This window comes from Bemisia tabaci, chromosome 9 (assembly GCF_918797505.1).
Source record: "Bemisia tabaci chromosome 9, PGI_BMITA_v3".
Taxonomy (NCBI): Eukaryota; Metazoa; Arthropoda; class Insecta; order Hemiptera; family Aleyrodidae; genus Bemisia; species Bemisia tabaci.
In genome coordinates this window covers 27,455,913-27,472,991 of record NC_092801.1, presented here as the reverse complement: position 1 = coordinate 27,472,991, position 17,079 = coordinate 27,455,913, and the positions used below count along the sequence as shown (strand labels likewise).

General features: G+C 41.0%; 1 protein-coding gene and 1 long non-coding RNA gene across 3 annotated transcripts in view; one reads left to right on the top strand and one right to left on the bottom strand.

Annotated features, from left to right (window-relative positions):
* The window catches only part of LOC109040370 (solute carrier family 23 member 1), a 52,065-nt gene that overhangs the window by 19,414 nt on the left and 15,572 nt on the right, over positions 1 to 17,079 (top strand). For both annotated transcript variants that reach the window (XM_072303890.1, XM_072303889.1), the window contains exon 2: positions 4,649 to 4,840. In XM_072303890.1, the coding sequence (XP_072159991.1) occupies positions 4,757 to 4,840 (84 nt within the window). In that variant the 5' untranslated portion in view covers positions 4,649 to 4,756. The remainder of the gene's footprint in view (positions 1 to 4,648; positions 4,841 to 17,079) is intronic.
* Positions 5,105 to 16,535, bottom strand: LOC140225351 (uncharacterized). Its single transcript, XR_011900475.1, has 2 exons — positions 15,740 to 16,535; positions 5,105 to 5,950 (listed from the first exon to the last, which is right to left on the bottom strand). It is a non-coding gene; the product is annotated as an uncharacterized lncRNA (long non-coding RNA).

The window sequence follows — 17,079 nt, the reverse complement described above, 5'->3', positions numbered from 1 at the left end:
TCCCCAAATAAAGTGGCAGCCCCGTCAATGTATTTGCTCCCTATCTTTGCATGGAGAGTTTGTCTTGATAAGAGGTGGACTTTCAGGATAGCGTGGGATATCCCCTCCATTACGCCCTCAACTTGAGAGCTTTTTTGAGCTTGGGAGTTGATTTCAGAGAAAACCAGTGGCACCATGGTGTTTCTCGCGAACTTTAACATAAGAATCAATAGTCAAATAGCAAATTCCTGACACATGCAACATCTCCATTGTTCAACGAAGCTGTCCGAAAATTTCATTGAATTTTCTTTGTGCTGCCGCTGAAATTCTGTGAAATTCTCAAACGGATTCAACGAACAATTTCTCTGTAAAAAAAGAAAATTGCGGCGGAAATTTCGAAACGTCGCATGGCGCTTGGGATACTTGGACCGGAAGGTGACAATATAGGGAGCGGACAAGTTGGTAATTCTGAGGTTTGATTTTGGAGCTTTCAGGGCCCTAAAGGGCAGCCAACCTATGCATTCAAATTATTCAAAGCGATTTATAATTACACTTGTTACGAACCATCGTCTGTAAAGCACGCATTTGACTTGGTTTTTTGCACGAATTTACTCAGTTTTGCGACAAAACGCTCATTTATGAACATTCTTGGCCAGCTCGGTTTGATATTGGAATCTAAAGAATGGCAGTGACATTTTTTGTGTTAGAGGGTTGCTTGGTTGTGTGTGTGTTTTTTCCTAATTTACTGCATTATCCGCTCCTATGCCTTCGTTTTTCCTTTGGATTTGAATACGTATCTGCTTAAATGTTTCTATATTTCCTCTCGTAGGAATTTCTAGTTTTTAAAAGGACGGTCCCTATGTACACATTTAATCCGTGCGCTTAAGACATGAGCCCTGAGACCCATAACAATGTGCATATAAAGGCTCACGTCATAACGCAGATAGTTCCGTTTGATAGAAATACGTCCATTTTTTAGAGGGTCACCATATAAGGTTTAATGACATGGCGCTAACGGGCGTGGTCACAAATTTTTGAAGGCTGGGGAAGAGGGGGGGGCACAAAAGTAAATATCCTTTCCGACGCTCATAAGCTCCGGTCGATCGTGAATTATCATGAGCTGAGATTTTTAAATGTCTAATTGCGAGCGCACAGTTTTCAACTCAACCGTCAAAATACGCATGAACCGAAAAAATTCTTCACGCACGTTTCATAGATTTTATTAGCACTTCATTCTTTCACCAAAGCGAGGCGTGAGTGGTCGATTATCGATGTTCCTCCGTTTGAAGCTGTGGTGAAGAATCGATTATTAAAGTGCTCGTTGCGAACAACCTGTTTCGATCCTTCACCATAGATTTAAAAGGCAGATCAATCGATAAATCGGCTGTCTTTCACCCGCTAGAGCCCCTCCCCCATCCCATTTATGAACTTTCATTTCGTCCCGTTGTTTGTTTTGATTCGACGAGTTGTCTCCCGGTCGGCTCCTAAGGAACAATAAAATCATTCAAGGTCCAGTTGAACGCCTGGGGTCATGGGGGGGGGGGGGGCGAGGGGTTATGAGGGGGACGAGAGGGGTGCAGTCGTCACCATTACCATCGTCTGAACTAATGCCAAAGGCATCAAATTAGGCGTATTGATGATCACAGCTAGCATGTTGCCGAACTTGTTCTGAATACATCGTCTCGCTGACGATAAAAAACCCTTGAGGCATATTTTGAGATAGTTCCTGTTAGTTCTTTCCCATTCTATCTTATTTTCCTCTAATCTTCTTCTCCTCTTGCGCATCTCCTCTCTTCTTTTTTCTACTTTTTGTAAAGCTTGTTTTCTCATCCTCTCCATTTTCTTTCTCATTTTCAACTTCATCTCTCTAATGTTAGAACTTGGACAGAATTACCCTTTAAACCTTTATTTTTATCTATTTTTTTCGTCATTTTACTTACCATCTTACTTACTTGGACCCTGTATGTACTTCACTCTTGTCAGATTATCTTTCATTCTACGTGCGATTTGCCTTTGCAGCTGGGACACCTGTCGGAGTAAAATAATTGTACTATCACTACTTCCTTTGTCCTCCGCATCCCATCCCGTCGATTCTAGTTCTCGTATTTCTCCCTCTTCTCTTCCCTTTTCTCCTCCTTTCTTTTTTCTACGTCTTCCTTGTTTGTCCTCGTCCACTCATTGTTTAACTCTTTTTCGCTCATCTCATTTTGTGCCTTTCTTTTATTTGTTTTATTTCTTCTTCTCTGTTCTTCATTACCTTTCTTTTGATATTCCTTCGTTTTTCTTTCCCGCTCCTAATTTCACAAACCCTTCTCGTTCTACCAGCAAAAATTCAATGTATGCTATATTAAGTTCAAAATCGTATTGCTCCTGAACATCTAAGCTGTCAAACTTTCATATAAAAATCATGCCGTTTACTGAAAGAGTGAAAACTTGAAATCTCAATAAATAACATACATATCAGGGCCGGATTAAGGGGGTGGCCACATGGGCCGCGGTCCATGGCGGCAAATCTATAGGGGACGGCAAATTTTGAAATTTTTCTAAATGTAGGTTTTAAAAAAATCGGATTTAGAAAAATAATTACAAACGAGTGAAGGCGACAAAATCTCTCATTTCCTGAGAGTATAATAATTTCTAATTTGGTCGTCTTTCAGAGATACAAGAGACAGCACCTTTAATAATTCAAGTTAAGAGAGAAACCAAATAGTTAAAACACGCAATTTGGCTCGGGACGGCGCGACGTAGAGACATAAATGATGACGAGGACTTGAGATGAAAAGGAGAAGTACTCCGCGCGGCGATCGGCATGTAACACATATTAGCGCCTACAAGACTGCACGAATACTTCACGCATTGCATCAAACGGACTGCGGTCATTGCGGTCAGCGAAAAACGGATAGCGCCTACAAGACTGCGTGAATACTTCACGCATTGCGTCAAATACAGTGCGTTCAGCAGCGGTCGGCGTGAAACTCACAGCGCCTACAAGACTGTCGGAATACTTCACGCATTGCGCCAAACACGGTGCGATCAGCGCGGTGCGGCGATAGAAGTTAAAATCATTAATCCACATTTGTATTTGTTCTTTCATAATTGTTTCGTTCATTTCTTATGAATGGAAGGCCTAGTCCATACAGAGATAGGTTTACGAAACTTAACTTTCGCACAAAGTTCCGTGAACTTTTGCTGGTAGTGTTGACAGGGCTTTCGCAAAAAATGTGTCCAACACGAGTAAACGCGTCTTATGCACTCCTCCCCCGCTGGCACGTTCATTTGATGGTTTTTATTGATGTTTCAAAACGAATAAGAAGGGAGCGGCAAAATACATGCGGCCCATAGGCGGCAAGTAGGTAAATCCGGCCCTGATGCAAATCATAATAACGTACATAAATAGTATGCTAAATCTGACAGCAAGTAAGTGATAATACCGATGGCGTTTTTGTTTAATCTTTTTTTGAATGATACCAATAAAACAACGATTAAGATATCCGCCCCCTCCCCCCTCCGTTTCTCAATTTTGGTCCCTCTCCTCTCTCAGTTCCACTCAAGCTGCTCTATCGTCCGAGTGCAAAGTTTTTTTCGCTCCTTCATCTTCCCACTTGTGTTGAGTTCAAGCATGAGACATCTCCCGCATCATGTCGTCTCATTGAATGGATCTTTGACAAGGGTTAGAACTCCAGCTTTGCAATGCATACTTCCCCATCAACAGTTGCGTATAGAACAAAGTGGACCCATCAAAAATCAGACTTCATTTTGCAAGAAAACTCTGTATTTGGCTTGATTTAAAGAATTTATAAGGTCCTATTATTTTCCGGTGCGGCTATTATGGTGAGCCAGAAGTAGTATTTCTGTTGCCAAAAGTATTCATATTTTGGAACGATTATAAATCGGACGGAGTTAAACAGAAAGGAAACAAGCTACATCGGGATCGAACCAAGAAAAAGAGGTTTAAAGTTTGGCTCCTGCATAAGACTCAATGTAAAAGATAAACTTCAAGTCCAATTTCTGCAAAATTTGCTCCAACAAAAACTTTGAATTTTTGGCGATAGACAGTAGAGCAGTGGTTGAGTTCAAAACCACGCATAACTCAATTTTTTCCAAAATGTGGGTTGCTTCCTTTCTGCTTAACTCAGTCCAATTGGGTTTCGTCGTTCCTCAACAGGGAACCACTGTTTTTGACTCATCTATAAAAGCTTCTTTTTGCCAACCTTGTCTAGAAATCTAGGTTTTTACGAGGGTACTGCTTAAAATTGGTTTAAAAACTGAGTAAATACTAAGTGAAACTTAGTAAATATAGCTTTGTAAGTTAAGTTAAGTTCTTGCACGATGATGCACGCAATTGAAGCCTCAGTTTCTGCAGTTTTGAATCATCTGCATGCGACTTTTGCCGGTTTTTCCCCCTCTTCTTTTTGAACTCTTTTTAACTCTATAAATCTTTTTAACTTCTTTATTCTTTTTTAACTTCTTTTTAAACTCTTTTCCTTCTTTTTTAACTCTTTCTTCTTTTACAATTTCTCTTTTTTTAAACTCTTCTTTGTTTAAGAGCTCTATGCGAAGACTTAAATTTCTGGAGCCAGTCAGTTATGGTTCCTTCAGTGATCACCCCCTCACTATAAAAGTACTTTCTTCAAAATTAGTCCTTAAATTCGTTGCCTATATGTTCCAGGCGGCGACTGTCTGCACGTGCAGTGACTAGCTGAGGAGATTCGGAAGCTTTTAGTTCAATTGGTGAAGAGGATGCTCAGGTCGTTTTGCTACTCTGACACGCCTCGAAATGAATTCAGAGCACTCCAGAAAGCTCATCTACAATGTCAACGAGAAACCACCAGCGTGCGTTTCATTCACGCTGGGATTCCAGGTAATTTCACTCAGTTTTCCCGAATGTTGTGTATTGAATATCCGCAAATGCTAAAATCTTATTCCATACCAGATTAACCCACACTACCGTGATAGCGACGAAAGCGGCAAGTGTCAAATTCAGCGTAATTTGAAATTTTGGAAAATCTCAGAAGTTCGCGGTAGTCACTTTTCGGTAAGGAACTAAGGGACTCGGTTATTGTATCGAGTTGGGGGTCGAAAACGATCGCAAAGGCGGTATACTACGTATACGCGCCAAAAATATAGTACTGCCATTGAAATTTATTTTTACTTAATATCGACGGGTGTTTCACAAGTTTTTTACGTGTAAAATTCCAAGAATGATTCCAAATTTGTCAACTGGGATCTTTTTTTCATGAGTTTTTTACGAGTTCGGTAAATATGTGTTGTGCATCTTCATTTCAAAAGTTTTTTTTAATTTTTTTACAGGCTTTTCACAAACCGTTCTTACAAGGGTAATAAAATAAAATAAATTAAAACCAATAAAATAAGTTAAAACTAATAAAATAAAATAAAGTAAAACTAATAAAATAAGTTAAAACTAATAAAATAAAATTAATATGATTGAACGATGTGAGTCACTGGAATTCGCTAAATGGATTGACAAGACAAGCATGAAAGCGGAACTCATGAATGGTACCAATAGGTTGTGTCCTTTCAGATCCCTCCATTGCTCCACAGGTTCTGCCACTATGTACCTACGTATTCGGGCATTTTTCGAAGTATTTCAGAATAGTGGTTTTCCCGCTACCGATGTTTCCTTCCACAAACACAATAAATGGTTTCCTCCTATCCTCAGACATGGTGGAATAAGCTGCACTTCTAACTGTTAAGATTTCTAAGGATCGGTTCTTAAATAAAGAGATTTAGATTTTTACTACACGACTTATTCCTTCATCATCCACACAGGAAGAACACTCAGAGAATACAAGTAAGAAAGGTACAAGCGTTTCAATAGAGAGTTTCTGTTATCTTGTCGATCAAGTAATTAAGGTTAATGAGAGTGAGACCGATTCACTTATGTTGATAATGCTGATATTCTAACTCGCCTCCTTAAATTTTATATAGGGGTATCCCTATACATTTATATCTGGAAAAGAGAAACAGACACAATTACAAGATACTGATAATAATGTGAACATCTGGACTCACTTTTACAGTACTACGGACTCATGGGCTTCAGTAAGAACATGAGACCATCATAAATATATGACTGAACGATGTGAGTCACTGGAATACGCTAAATGGATTAACAAGACAAGCATGAAAACGGAACTCATGAATGGTACCAATAGGTTGTGTCCTTTCAGATCCCTCCATTGCTCCACAGGTTCTGCCACTATGTGCCTACGTATTCGGGCATTTCTCGAAGTATTTCAGAAAAGTGGTTTTCCCGCTACCGATGTTTCCTTCCACAAACACAGTAAATGGTTTCCTCTTATCTTCAGACATGGTGGAATAAGCTGCACTTCTAACGCAAGAATAAATACATAAATTGGACTGCATTTTGCAATTTGGAACTATAAATTCTGGCTCATCTGAAAAAACACCTATGTGCATAGGGAAACTAATGGAACATACGTTGTTTTTACACCGGGCCAGATTTATAGTTCCAAATTGCAAAATGCAGTCCAATTGAACAAAATACGCGGGAAATGTGCGAGCATCACATGGAATGAGCACGAAAACGTATTTTTTTGACCCAAAGAATAGACTCCTTCAATATTCGTACTTAATCCTAGGACACTCTGTATTTTCGTTCGTCCTTCCAGGCCCTGGCAAAAATGTTCCATGCGAAATTTGCATGGAAATCAGCCGCATGGAAAATTGGGACGGAAAAGTTTCCATGCGCATATGACATGGAAACCAACTTCATGGAAATCAGCCGCATGTTAATTAACGAAATTAAAGTTCCTAATTGCGAAATGTAGGTCATTTCTACGACGAGAGGTCTGGTTGTCTCATAATCGATAGAAAAGAGGGCGAAAAATTCGCCAGGATGCGAGGCACGCTTTAAGGCGCGTGATTCGCCTTCAATTGAGAGAGATAGGCAAAAATGGATCCTACGCGTTGATTAAGTTGCATCCTGCTGTTGCTAAGATCAACGAGTTCTCTTAGGAGTCTCAGGTATCAAAGGAGGTTCATACAATGCTTTCTTCGATTCAACATTTGTCACGCGTACACACGTACCTCTGATTATGAGGATAATTCATGTGCAAAATAATATTGGCGGTATACTGAAACTCGCAGACTTCCTTGTCGACAGTTGCACTGAATATAAGTCGCCGGTTTGATTGAATATAAATGTTTTCCTTTAATAATTTTTTACATCAGTAGTGATTAATCAGGAAATTCGTAAATTACAATCCCGTGACCCTCTCACCGGGAAAAGAAACCATTGCTCACGGCAATAAACTTTTCAGTAGAGCGATTTTAGTTGAATCCAAATTAAGGTTTTGAGGCGCTGTCTTAGAGTGTCTTATGAAAATATGAAATATTTCAAATGTCTCAGTTTAATTTTGTGCCAATGAAGAGCGTGCATGCACATTTTAAGCCGGCAATTTTATGCTTCGAGCATGGCAGATAACGAATTTGAGCACTCTCCTTGAAAAAAAACTCCGTTTTTCAAATTGGAAATTTTAAACTGTCATTATTCCGCTTTGGTTTGAAATTTTGGAATGTTTTTTGTGCCGAAAATCACTGAACATTTATGTTTGTTCTAAAATCAATAGCTTAATTTTGCGTTCATATGGACGAGGCAGTGGCGTGGCGTGAATTGCGATATATCGATTGCTATTCCGTTTAAACCTATGAAAAAAGATCGATTATCAGGGTGTTCGCAGCGAACACCTCAGTAATCGATTCTTTACCATAGCTTAAAATGGCGAGATATCGATAATCGATCCTTCACGCCACGCCACTGATATGGACGAGGGCGTCTATTTCTACGGAAAGACATTATTAAACTTTTTTTCTTATTAGAAAATACATTTTTAGCACCATTTTTCCCAATAGATATCGAGGAGGGCGGACACTCCAACTCGTGCCTCCGACCAATGGCGAGGCGTGAATGATCGCCTATCGATATTTTCCCATTTGAACTTATAGTAAAGAATCGATTATTAAAGTATTCGTTGCGAACACCTCGCTATCGATCCTTTTCCACAGGTTTAAATAGCAGATAAATCGATGTATCGCGAAACTCGCCACGCCACTGCCTCCGACCCAGTATTCACCGATCGTTTTGACCCTTTCGTGTCAATGACCACAAAGGGTCACCTTCCTGACCTACAATAACATTACAGTTTTCTATTTCCTGGATATTATTCTCCGTGGATCCATGCAAGATCCTGTTGGAATCTGTGCAGCGTGGGTGGACTGTGAAAACACCGGGCGTTGCATCAGCAGGGACAATCGATAGCCCACAAATCGGTCCCTTTCACCCTGGGATAGTCCCATGGTTGTCGTATCTTGGCACTATATTCTGCTTCCATCTGTGCCTTTAAAAAAAAGCATTTTCCAGGTCCCGAATGTCGAGACTTTAGTCACGCCAGGTCACTTTTTAGATACATAATCGATTGTTTTCGCTACACGAGGACCCAGTTACCTGATGTAACCAAAGAGGATAGGAATATTCTACATCGCCATTTTGGATCGAAAATGTATCGAAAAAGTGACTGAAGCTCGGCGCACATGCACCGGGCTCGGAACTCGTCGACTAGGAATCTAGATCCCTATCGTCAGTGGGTCGAGTCAATTAGAGAGGTCGGATATGAAATTGTTGACTAAAACTGCAAATTTTGATATTTCATACGAAACATTTGAAATGTAAAGGTGTGTTTCTAGAAGAAAATTTCACGAGAAAACCAATGGTACCACTTTTAAGACCTCAGAGTTTTGTATAAACGGAGTTATAAGCGTTTAAAGTTTCCGAATGGAGATGTTGCATGCATGAGGAATTTGCGATTTGACTGTTGATTGAAGCTCTCAAGCTGAGGCCAAAATGGAGGGTATATCCCACGCTGTAAACGAGAGTCCACGTCTACATCAAGACAAACTCTCCATGCAAAGATAGGGAGCAAATACATTGACGGGGCTGCCACTTTATTTGGGGACTCCAAAACTGAAAACACGGCAACCCTGCTAATGTATTTGCTCCCTATCTTCGCATTGAGAGTTTGTCTTGATGTAGACGTGGACTCTCAGGATAGCGTGGGATATCCCCTCCATTTTAGCCTCAACTTGAGAGCTTTTTTTGAGCTTGGGAGTTGATTTCAGAGAAAACCAGTGGCACCATCGTGTTTCTCGCGAACTTTTACATAAGAATTAACAGTCAAATCGCAAATTCCTCACACATGCATTATCCTCATTTTGTCCGACCTCTCCTATTGACTCGATCCACAATGTGGCGCCGGCTCTCCAATGTGCATTACGAGTCTATGTACTCCATACGCAATCAGACCCCTGCAACCCCTAGTGTCCGGCGAACCATTTCCGAAAATCGAACCGTAGTTTCCTGAAGCAATGCCAGGCGCCATAACATTACTTTACACAATATTCCGTTCATTGTCACAGATCTCGTCAATGATGGACGTGAAAGTAGAAGCCGGTGGCTGCAAAGTGACCTCTCATCCATGCGGCAGTTAATAACTGCTAACTATCCCGCGGGATTTTAATAAGAACCGTCCTTCGTCCGTCCATTATCACAATCGGTGACTGGCCCACTCTGCCGGGCTAAGGAAGAACGCCGTATGAACCTTCGAGAGTTGCCAAATTTCCTTCGATAAAATGTTTATTTTTGAGAAAAGTTATGAATATTTTTCGTTTAAATTTTCAGGAACTTTAGGTGAAATTACGAACAAAATTATGTGAAAAATCGGGCAGAAAATATTAATAATTTTACCACAAAATTCGCGTTTTTTGAAAGGAAATTTGGCAACGCTTGAAAGTTCATACGGCGTTCTTCCTTAGCACGGCAGCACTCTGGTGGTGGGTATAAAGAGCGTCGCCGCACAGTGGATCGAGTCAATGAGAGAGGTCGGGCATGAAATTTTTTAATAAAACTGCAAATTTTGATGTTTATTTCGTCACATTTTCAGTTTCAAGGAGTGTTTTGGGAAGAAAATTTCACGAGGAGACCAATGGAATCACTTATAGAACCTCAAAATTTGTAGAAACGGAGTTATAAGCGTTTAAAGTTTCCAAATTTTGTCCGATCTCTCCTGCTGACTTGATCCAATGTGCGCCGGCGAAAGTTCTGTGGGTTTGCGGTTTTCCTTTGAGCTAATTTGGGCATCGGTGAACAGGAGTTGAGGAGCGTTGACGTCATAACACGCATTCATTCGTCACCTCCCGGCCAAAGTATCACAAGCGCCGTGCGACGTTTTAAAATTTCCGTCGCAATTTTATTTTTTTACAGAAAAATTGCTGGTTGAATCTGTTTGAAACTTTCACTGAATTTTATCGGCAGCGCAAAGAAAATTCAGTGAAATTTTTGGACAGCTTCGTTGAACAATCTATCTATAAAAAAATATAATGGCGGCGTAAAAATTGAAAAATCGCATAACGCTTGTGGTACTTGGGCCGAAAGGTGACGCTTTAGGGTGCCTGTGTATATGGGAGAGTATCACAATGTCCAAACATAGAGGTCATTTTAGCACATATCAGTTATTTTTCTATATGCGAATGGTTATTTTCAGAATCAAAAAGCCCAAATACGAAAATGTCAAGAGGCATTTTAAAGCACAAAAATATCGCAAAAAAGTCAGGATTCCAGGAATTTCTGGTTGCATTATTTTCAGTCAGTCGCTGTCGTAAGAGCACTTCTTTCGCCCCAATCGTCTCATCGGCAGAATCTATGTTTTTTTCAAGTTAACTACAACGGATTTTAATGTCCAGTAAATCCAATATATTTCTTTAAAAAATATTTTCAAGATTGTTAAAGTGTTCTTAATGGCAACATTATTCCAAAAATTTTTCTAAAGTTATTCTTTGACTTTTACAAAAAAATATTCTTTCAAAGAAATCTCCACAAGTTTTCTAACAGTATTTTGCATGATATTTTAAACACTTGTCACAGTACAGCAATTTATCCACTGTTAAAGATAGAGTCAAAATGTATTGAAGAAGAATCGTTGAAAATACTGGCAAATTTAGCACAACATTAGCTTGATTGTTTAAATTTATGTCGGCACGACGAGCATCGAAAATCGATTTATTTCACGGCTCAAGTAGGGCTATGTCATGTCTTATCTTGCCGATATAGGCAGATAAATTTTCAACATGTAGGCTACAGTAACCCAAGATTCTTTTTGAAATATTCTAAATATATCGATACAAAATCTAAAAAAAAAAATTCCAAAACTATTTTCGGTAAATTTTTGGTTTTATCAGTGGGGAATCACATGTGATGCTGCATCGTTTTGCCCGCGTTTAGATCGAACAGATTTAGCATGGATGGAGGGAGAATTTTGACCCCGGTCTATTGCGAGCGGCGACACACCTTGCCAAGCTCTAATTATATCGGAAGTGCAATGCTCCTCTCTCTTCACGCGATTCCAATGCCGTGATTGCCATGCCGCATGCCAGACTGCCGCGCGCCGCGACCCCCCCCCCCCCCCCCCCCCCCACTGGTCCCTTGACCACTGCAACTAGACACTGGATACTTTAAGTCCGCTCCTCAGAACCAAAGAAACATTCCTAAAAATTTTAGAGGATTCATACTATTTGCATATTCGACGTATCTAGAAAGGAAGCTATAAAAATTTAACAATCAGTGTTCTGCCTTTCCCCCTAAAATTTTAGGAGCTACCTTGGCCGGAAAGCCCAACTTTCAGCAGCCATCTACTATTTTTAGGAGTCAAATTTAATTTTTGCATACAGGCCATGGCGATGCTGCAAACGGTGCGTATAGAGAGCGCTTCGTCGCTACCGTTGCTTCCCAATTGCGAGTTGAATCTGTGAAATTTTTTAGGCGCCACGATGGCCCAGCCCCCCCCCTCCGCCAATTTTTAGGCGCCAAGGCCCAATTTTTAGGCGCATTAGGCGTATGGCGCCTGGGGAAGGCAGAACACTGAAGATAACAATATATCGACGGTGAAACTACCAAACCACGTATCTCGTTAGCGGTGTTTAAAAATCTACGCTCGCATTTTATTTTTTTGAAGTAGACCAAATCAAATTCATTCCTTGAAATTTTCACAGAATTTTCTCCGCACGAAGAGGAAAAATCACAGAAATTTTCAAGACTGGACGTTGAGTAGTTTTTCATTTAAAAAATAAAGTATGACAGGAAGTCTGCGACGTCGCAAACCGAGATACGTGGTTTGGTAGTTTCACCGTCGATATGCTACCTATAGAAACTATACAGGGTGCGGCAAAAGTCCCGGGACGGCTGTTTATTTGTTAAACGGCTACACGTAGAAAAACGAATTTTGGGGGATGTTCTTGGGTCAAAGTAAGCTACTTTTTGGCACTCCCCAAAATTTTTTTTGGGGCCCCCCTAGGGGAGGGCGGGGGGCAACTTTTTTTTTTCAAATGGCAACCCCCCCTTTGTGATACCTCATTCGAAAGATAATAAAAAAAGAAAATTTTTGGCGCAAACCGCAGGTCAAAATGTTCATTTTTGACAAAATGGCGGCCGGTCAAAGTTCAAAATGGCGGAAATTTGGCATCTCCGTTGTTTATTGACGGATTGGTGTGAAACTCGGAATCCTAGGGTTTTTCGAGATGAGAAAAACGATTCTGGCATTGGTTTTCCAGAAAAGTCAGTCCTTTTCAAAATGGCGGCGGTCAAAATGGCGGCCTCGAGCGGGAAGTGGATATTTAGGTTGCATATCGTTGGATTTGCATGAAACTTGGTATCTGGAGGTATTTTGGCACGAGAAGAACGAATCTTTCATTGGATATCTGAAATTTTGACAAATTCCAAATAGGGCGGCGGAAAAATTGCGGGAAATCAGTTTTACGGCTCTTTACCGATGGATTTGCATGAAATTCAATATCCTGGCGGTTTTTGGCTCGTTATAAAGGAATCTTTCATTAGATTCTTGAAGTATCAAATAGTTTCATGCAAATCCATCGGTAAAGAGCCGTAAAACTGATTTCCCGCAATTTTTCCGCCGCCATTTTGGAATTTGTCAAAATTTCAGATATCCAATGAAAGATTCGTTCTTCTCGTGCCGAAATACCCCCAGATACCAAGTTTCATGCAAATCCAACGATATGCAACCTAAATATCAACTTCCCGCTCGAGGCCGCCATTTTGACCGCCGCCATTTTGAAAAGGACTGACTTTTCTGGAAAACCAATGCCAGAATCGTTTTTCTCATCTCGAAAAACCCTAGAATGCCGAGTTTCACACCAATCCGTCAATAAAGAACGGAGATGCCAAATTTCCGCCATTTTGAACTTTGACCGGCCGCCATTTTGTCAAAAATGAACATTTTGACCTGCGGTTTGCGCCAAAAATTTTCTTTTTTTATTATCTTTCGAATGAGGTATCACAAAGGGGGGGTTGCCATTTGAAAAAAAAAGTTGCCCCCCGCCCTCCCCTAGGGGGGCCCCCAAAAAAATTTTGGGGAGTGCCAAAAAGTAGCTTACTTTGACCCAAGAACATCCCCCAAAATTCGTTTTTCTACGTGTAGCCGTTTAAAAAATAAGCAGCCGTCCCGGGACTTTTGCCGCACCCTGTATGGGAGACGTCCATAAATTACGACACTAAGGGGGGGGGGGGGGGTCTAGCGGTGGATATCGGAGGGTGACTGGGAGAGGGAGGCAGGCTAAGGATGACGTACATTTTAGGGAGGGGGGTCTAGCAGTAGATGACAAAAGGGGAGTCGAAAAATTGAATGAAATGGGTGACGCACATTATGGACGGTCCCTATGTATAAAAAATAAATTAATTTATTAAAAATTTGGTCCTAACTGTAAGCAACAGGACGGTAGAATAGTGCTGAATCCACACTATCTGCGGGAAAATCAAGGCGAAAAATTAGTACCATCTTTTGAATTCAAATTTTTGAATCTAGTAAGAATTTTTTTGAATTGTTTGGCTTTGTTTCCCTCGCAAAATAGTGTGAATCCAGTACTATATATCCTTCCATCCTGTGTAAAAAAAAATGGGGGCTGATATCCAACATCAGGCCCAAGATACATGATTTTCCAAGTATTATCTCTGACTCATCCATAAATGCACTGATCTGGATAAGGAAACTACTGGCTCATGTGAGACCTTTAGAATGAGCTAGAAGCAATTGATCCTTCTTCAAAATTGTATTCCATTTCAATGTTGCAAAATTCCCACCTGAAATTTTCATGATCAAAAGCAGTCGGACAATATTTAATAAGAAGTTACCAATTTTTCCAACAAAATTAGCGAAAATTTCAAAAATCTGAAGGAAATATTTGCGCTTGCGTCAGAAAATGCATCCCTGCAGATTTGACTGCACTCGTCATCGGTACGATCACAACCAGTGTTTTTTCGTCTCGGTGCGTGTCGCTCCGGACGACACAACTTGGCGAGCCAGTTAACCGGCAGCTGTTCTACGATTCGCTCTTGAACTCTCTGAATTCGGACTTCAATGAACCGGGGCTTTAAAAAAGGGGACCGTTTCCTCGCGGATACAGCAGTAAGCGCCTCCTAGCGAGAACCGCGCTCAGTATGTAACATCGCGCGCTTCGAGGCTCAAGCGGAGTTGTACATACTGCTGTTTTGCGTAGCAGGGCAGTGGGAAGAGTTCCGGACCGCGTGGTCAACGCGTCACGAATTGCGAGCCGCTGCTTCACCAATTTAACCTGATTAACTCGCACTGCTCAGTGGGACGGGAATCGGGGATCATCGCGGCGTTGCCATTTTTCAAGAGGAATTGCAGATTTTTTTAACAGAAAGCTTGAAGAATTAGATAGTGGGACGGGATCGGGGATCATCGCGGCGTTGCCGTTTTCCAATAGAAATTGCAGATTTTTTTTTTTAGCAGGAAGCTTGATAATCATCGTGTTATCTAACGTTACCCTGTAAACAGGGCCGGATTAAGGGGGTGGCCACATGGGCCGCGGCCCATGGCGCAAATTTTGAAATTTTTTTTAAATGTAGGTATAAAAAAATGGGGTTCAGAAAAAAAAATTATCAATGAGAAAAGGCGAAGAAATCTCTCTTTCCTGAGAGTATGGTGATTTCTAATTTTGTCGTTTTTCGGTGATACAAGAGACTGCATCTTAAAGTAGTCGAGTTAAGAGAGGGACTAAACACGCAATTTGGCCTGGAGCTCAGCGCAAAGAGGAATGATGACGAGGACTCGAGATGAAAAGGAGAAGCTCTCGGCGCGGCGGTCGGCATGTAACACATATTAGCGCCTACAAGACTGAATGAATACTTCACGCATTGCGTCAGACACAGTGCGGTCAGCAGCGGTCGGCGTGAAACGCATAGCGCCTACAAGACTGTAGGAATACTTCCCGCATTGCGCCAAATACAGTGCGGCCAGCGCGGAGCGGCGGCGGAAGTTAAAATTATTAAACCACATTTGTGTTGGTTCTTCCTTAATATTTTCGTTCAATGCTTATAAATGGAAGGCCTTGTCCACAAAGAGAGAGGTTTACGGGACTTAACTTTCGCGCAAAGCTCCGTAAACTTTTGCTAGTAGTGTTGACAGGGCTTTCACAAAAAATGTGTCTAACACGAGTATACGCGTTTTATGCACCCCGCTACCTCCGGCACGTTCAATTGATGGTTTTATTGATGTTTCAAAACGAACGAGAAGGGAACGGCAAAATACAGGCGGCCCATGGCGGCAAGTAGGTAAATCAGGCCCTGCCTGTAAATTTAATGCAATTCGTTTATTTTTAGTTTTAAACCATGTAGATAGATACAAGGAATTACCTGTAGTAGTGACGTTGGTCCTTAGTACGTCATGCACAAATTCGGGGTGAAACTTTGGGCAAAAGAAATATTTGAAAATTGTGCGCAAACTCTATCGGCCGGAAAACTGTGCGCAGAAGGCGTCACTCTCTGCGTCAGAGCACACTTGCTTTGGCTTCTTTCATGTTGATCTCGATATTGTATCAAGGTATTGGAGAAATTTTCCAATCACATTCTATTTTTTCATTTTTCCCCCAATGAAAGCAATCGTTTGGGAAGTGTACAGCAAATATTCTAGAGATTCGTAACCAACTTATTTGATAGACCGATCCGATGAAGCAGACTAAAATTCCACCTAAGCCAAATGTATGGAATTCAGTAAATAAAGTAATTTGATTATCTTGACCCGTTAGAATTGAACTACAGATATTTTGCGAGGTCGATTTGAGAATTTTTTAGAGAAAAAATTAATTCTGCGAAAGTCGACCGTCACGTCCCACTAAGGAGTGCTCAAGATCCTTGCATCCTTGATGCGCAAGAGTAATGCTTTTATCGCAATCATTATTTATTCAGGAATTATTGAGACTTGTCAATGAGTAGTTAGTTGACGTATCCTCTGTCTTATCTCTTCTCATGACCCGAGAGCGACCCTTAACAATGTAGGCACTACGTGGAACAGCAAGTGTTATCACGAAACAAACAGTGATAACTAGCTAGAAAATTCTTGCCTATTAATTATGACCAGCAGCCGGATCTCAACATTAGTCTACTTTTCATTAAAAAAAAAAAAAAAAAAAAAAAAAAAAAAAAAAAAAAAAAAAAAGTATGGCAGGAAGTCTGCAACATCGCAAATCGAGATACGTGGTTTATTAAATTACTCGATTTTCCTATAGTGTTAGTCACGATAACCACCCTGGTAGAAATTGGCAGTAGAATCTGTGTTCCAAAATACCATAGACCTAAGGCCGGCTGTAAGATTTTTAATAACTTTTATAGCCGGTAACACAATTTCTTATAGCCTCTCATAGCCGATGGCGATTAAGCAACTCACAGCCAGGCGACAAAGTGTATGCTGAACGTCACTAATTACGGATGCTAGGACTTAGTGAGTTTTTGGACCACTGCTCTCTTTTTGGGCCGTAGTATCTTGATTTCTTTTGCGAGGAAAGCTCCGTACTTTTGATGGATGCCTGCCATTCCTAATATATTAGAGCGCCTTCGGTTTCGTATGATACTGTGCAATACCTCTGGTGTGAAATAGTTGCTTCAAGCGCCGTGGCACGCTGCGGTGCGGCAGGCGGGCAGCCAGCGCGAAACGCGCATTGGCGCCTACAAACCTAACAGGGATACTTCACGCGTTG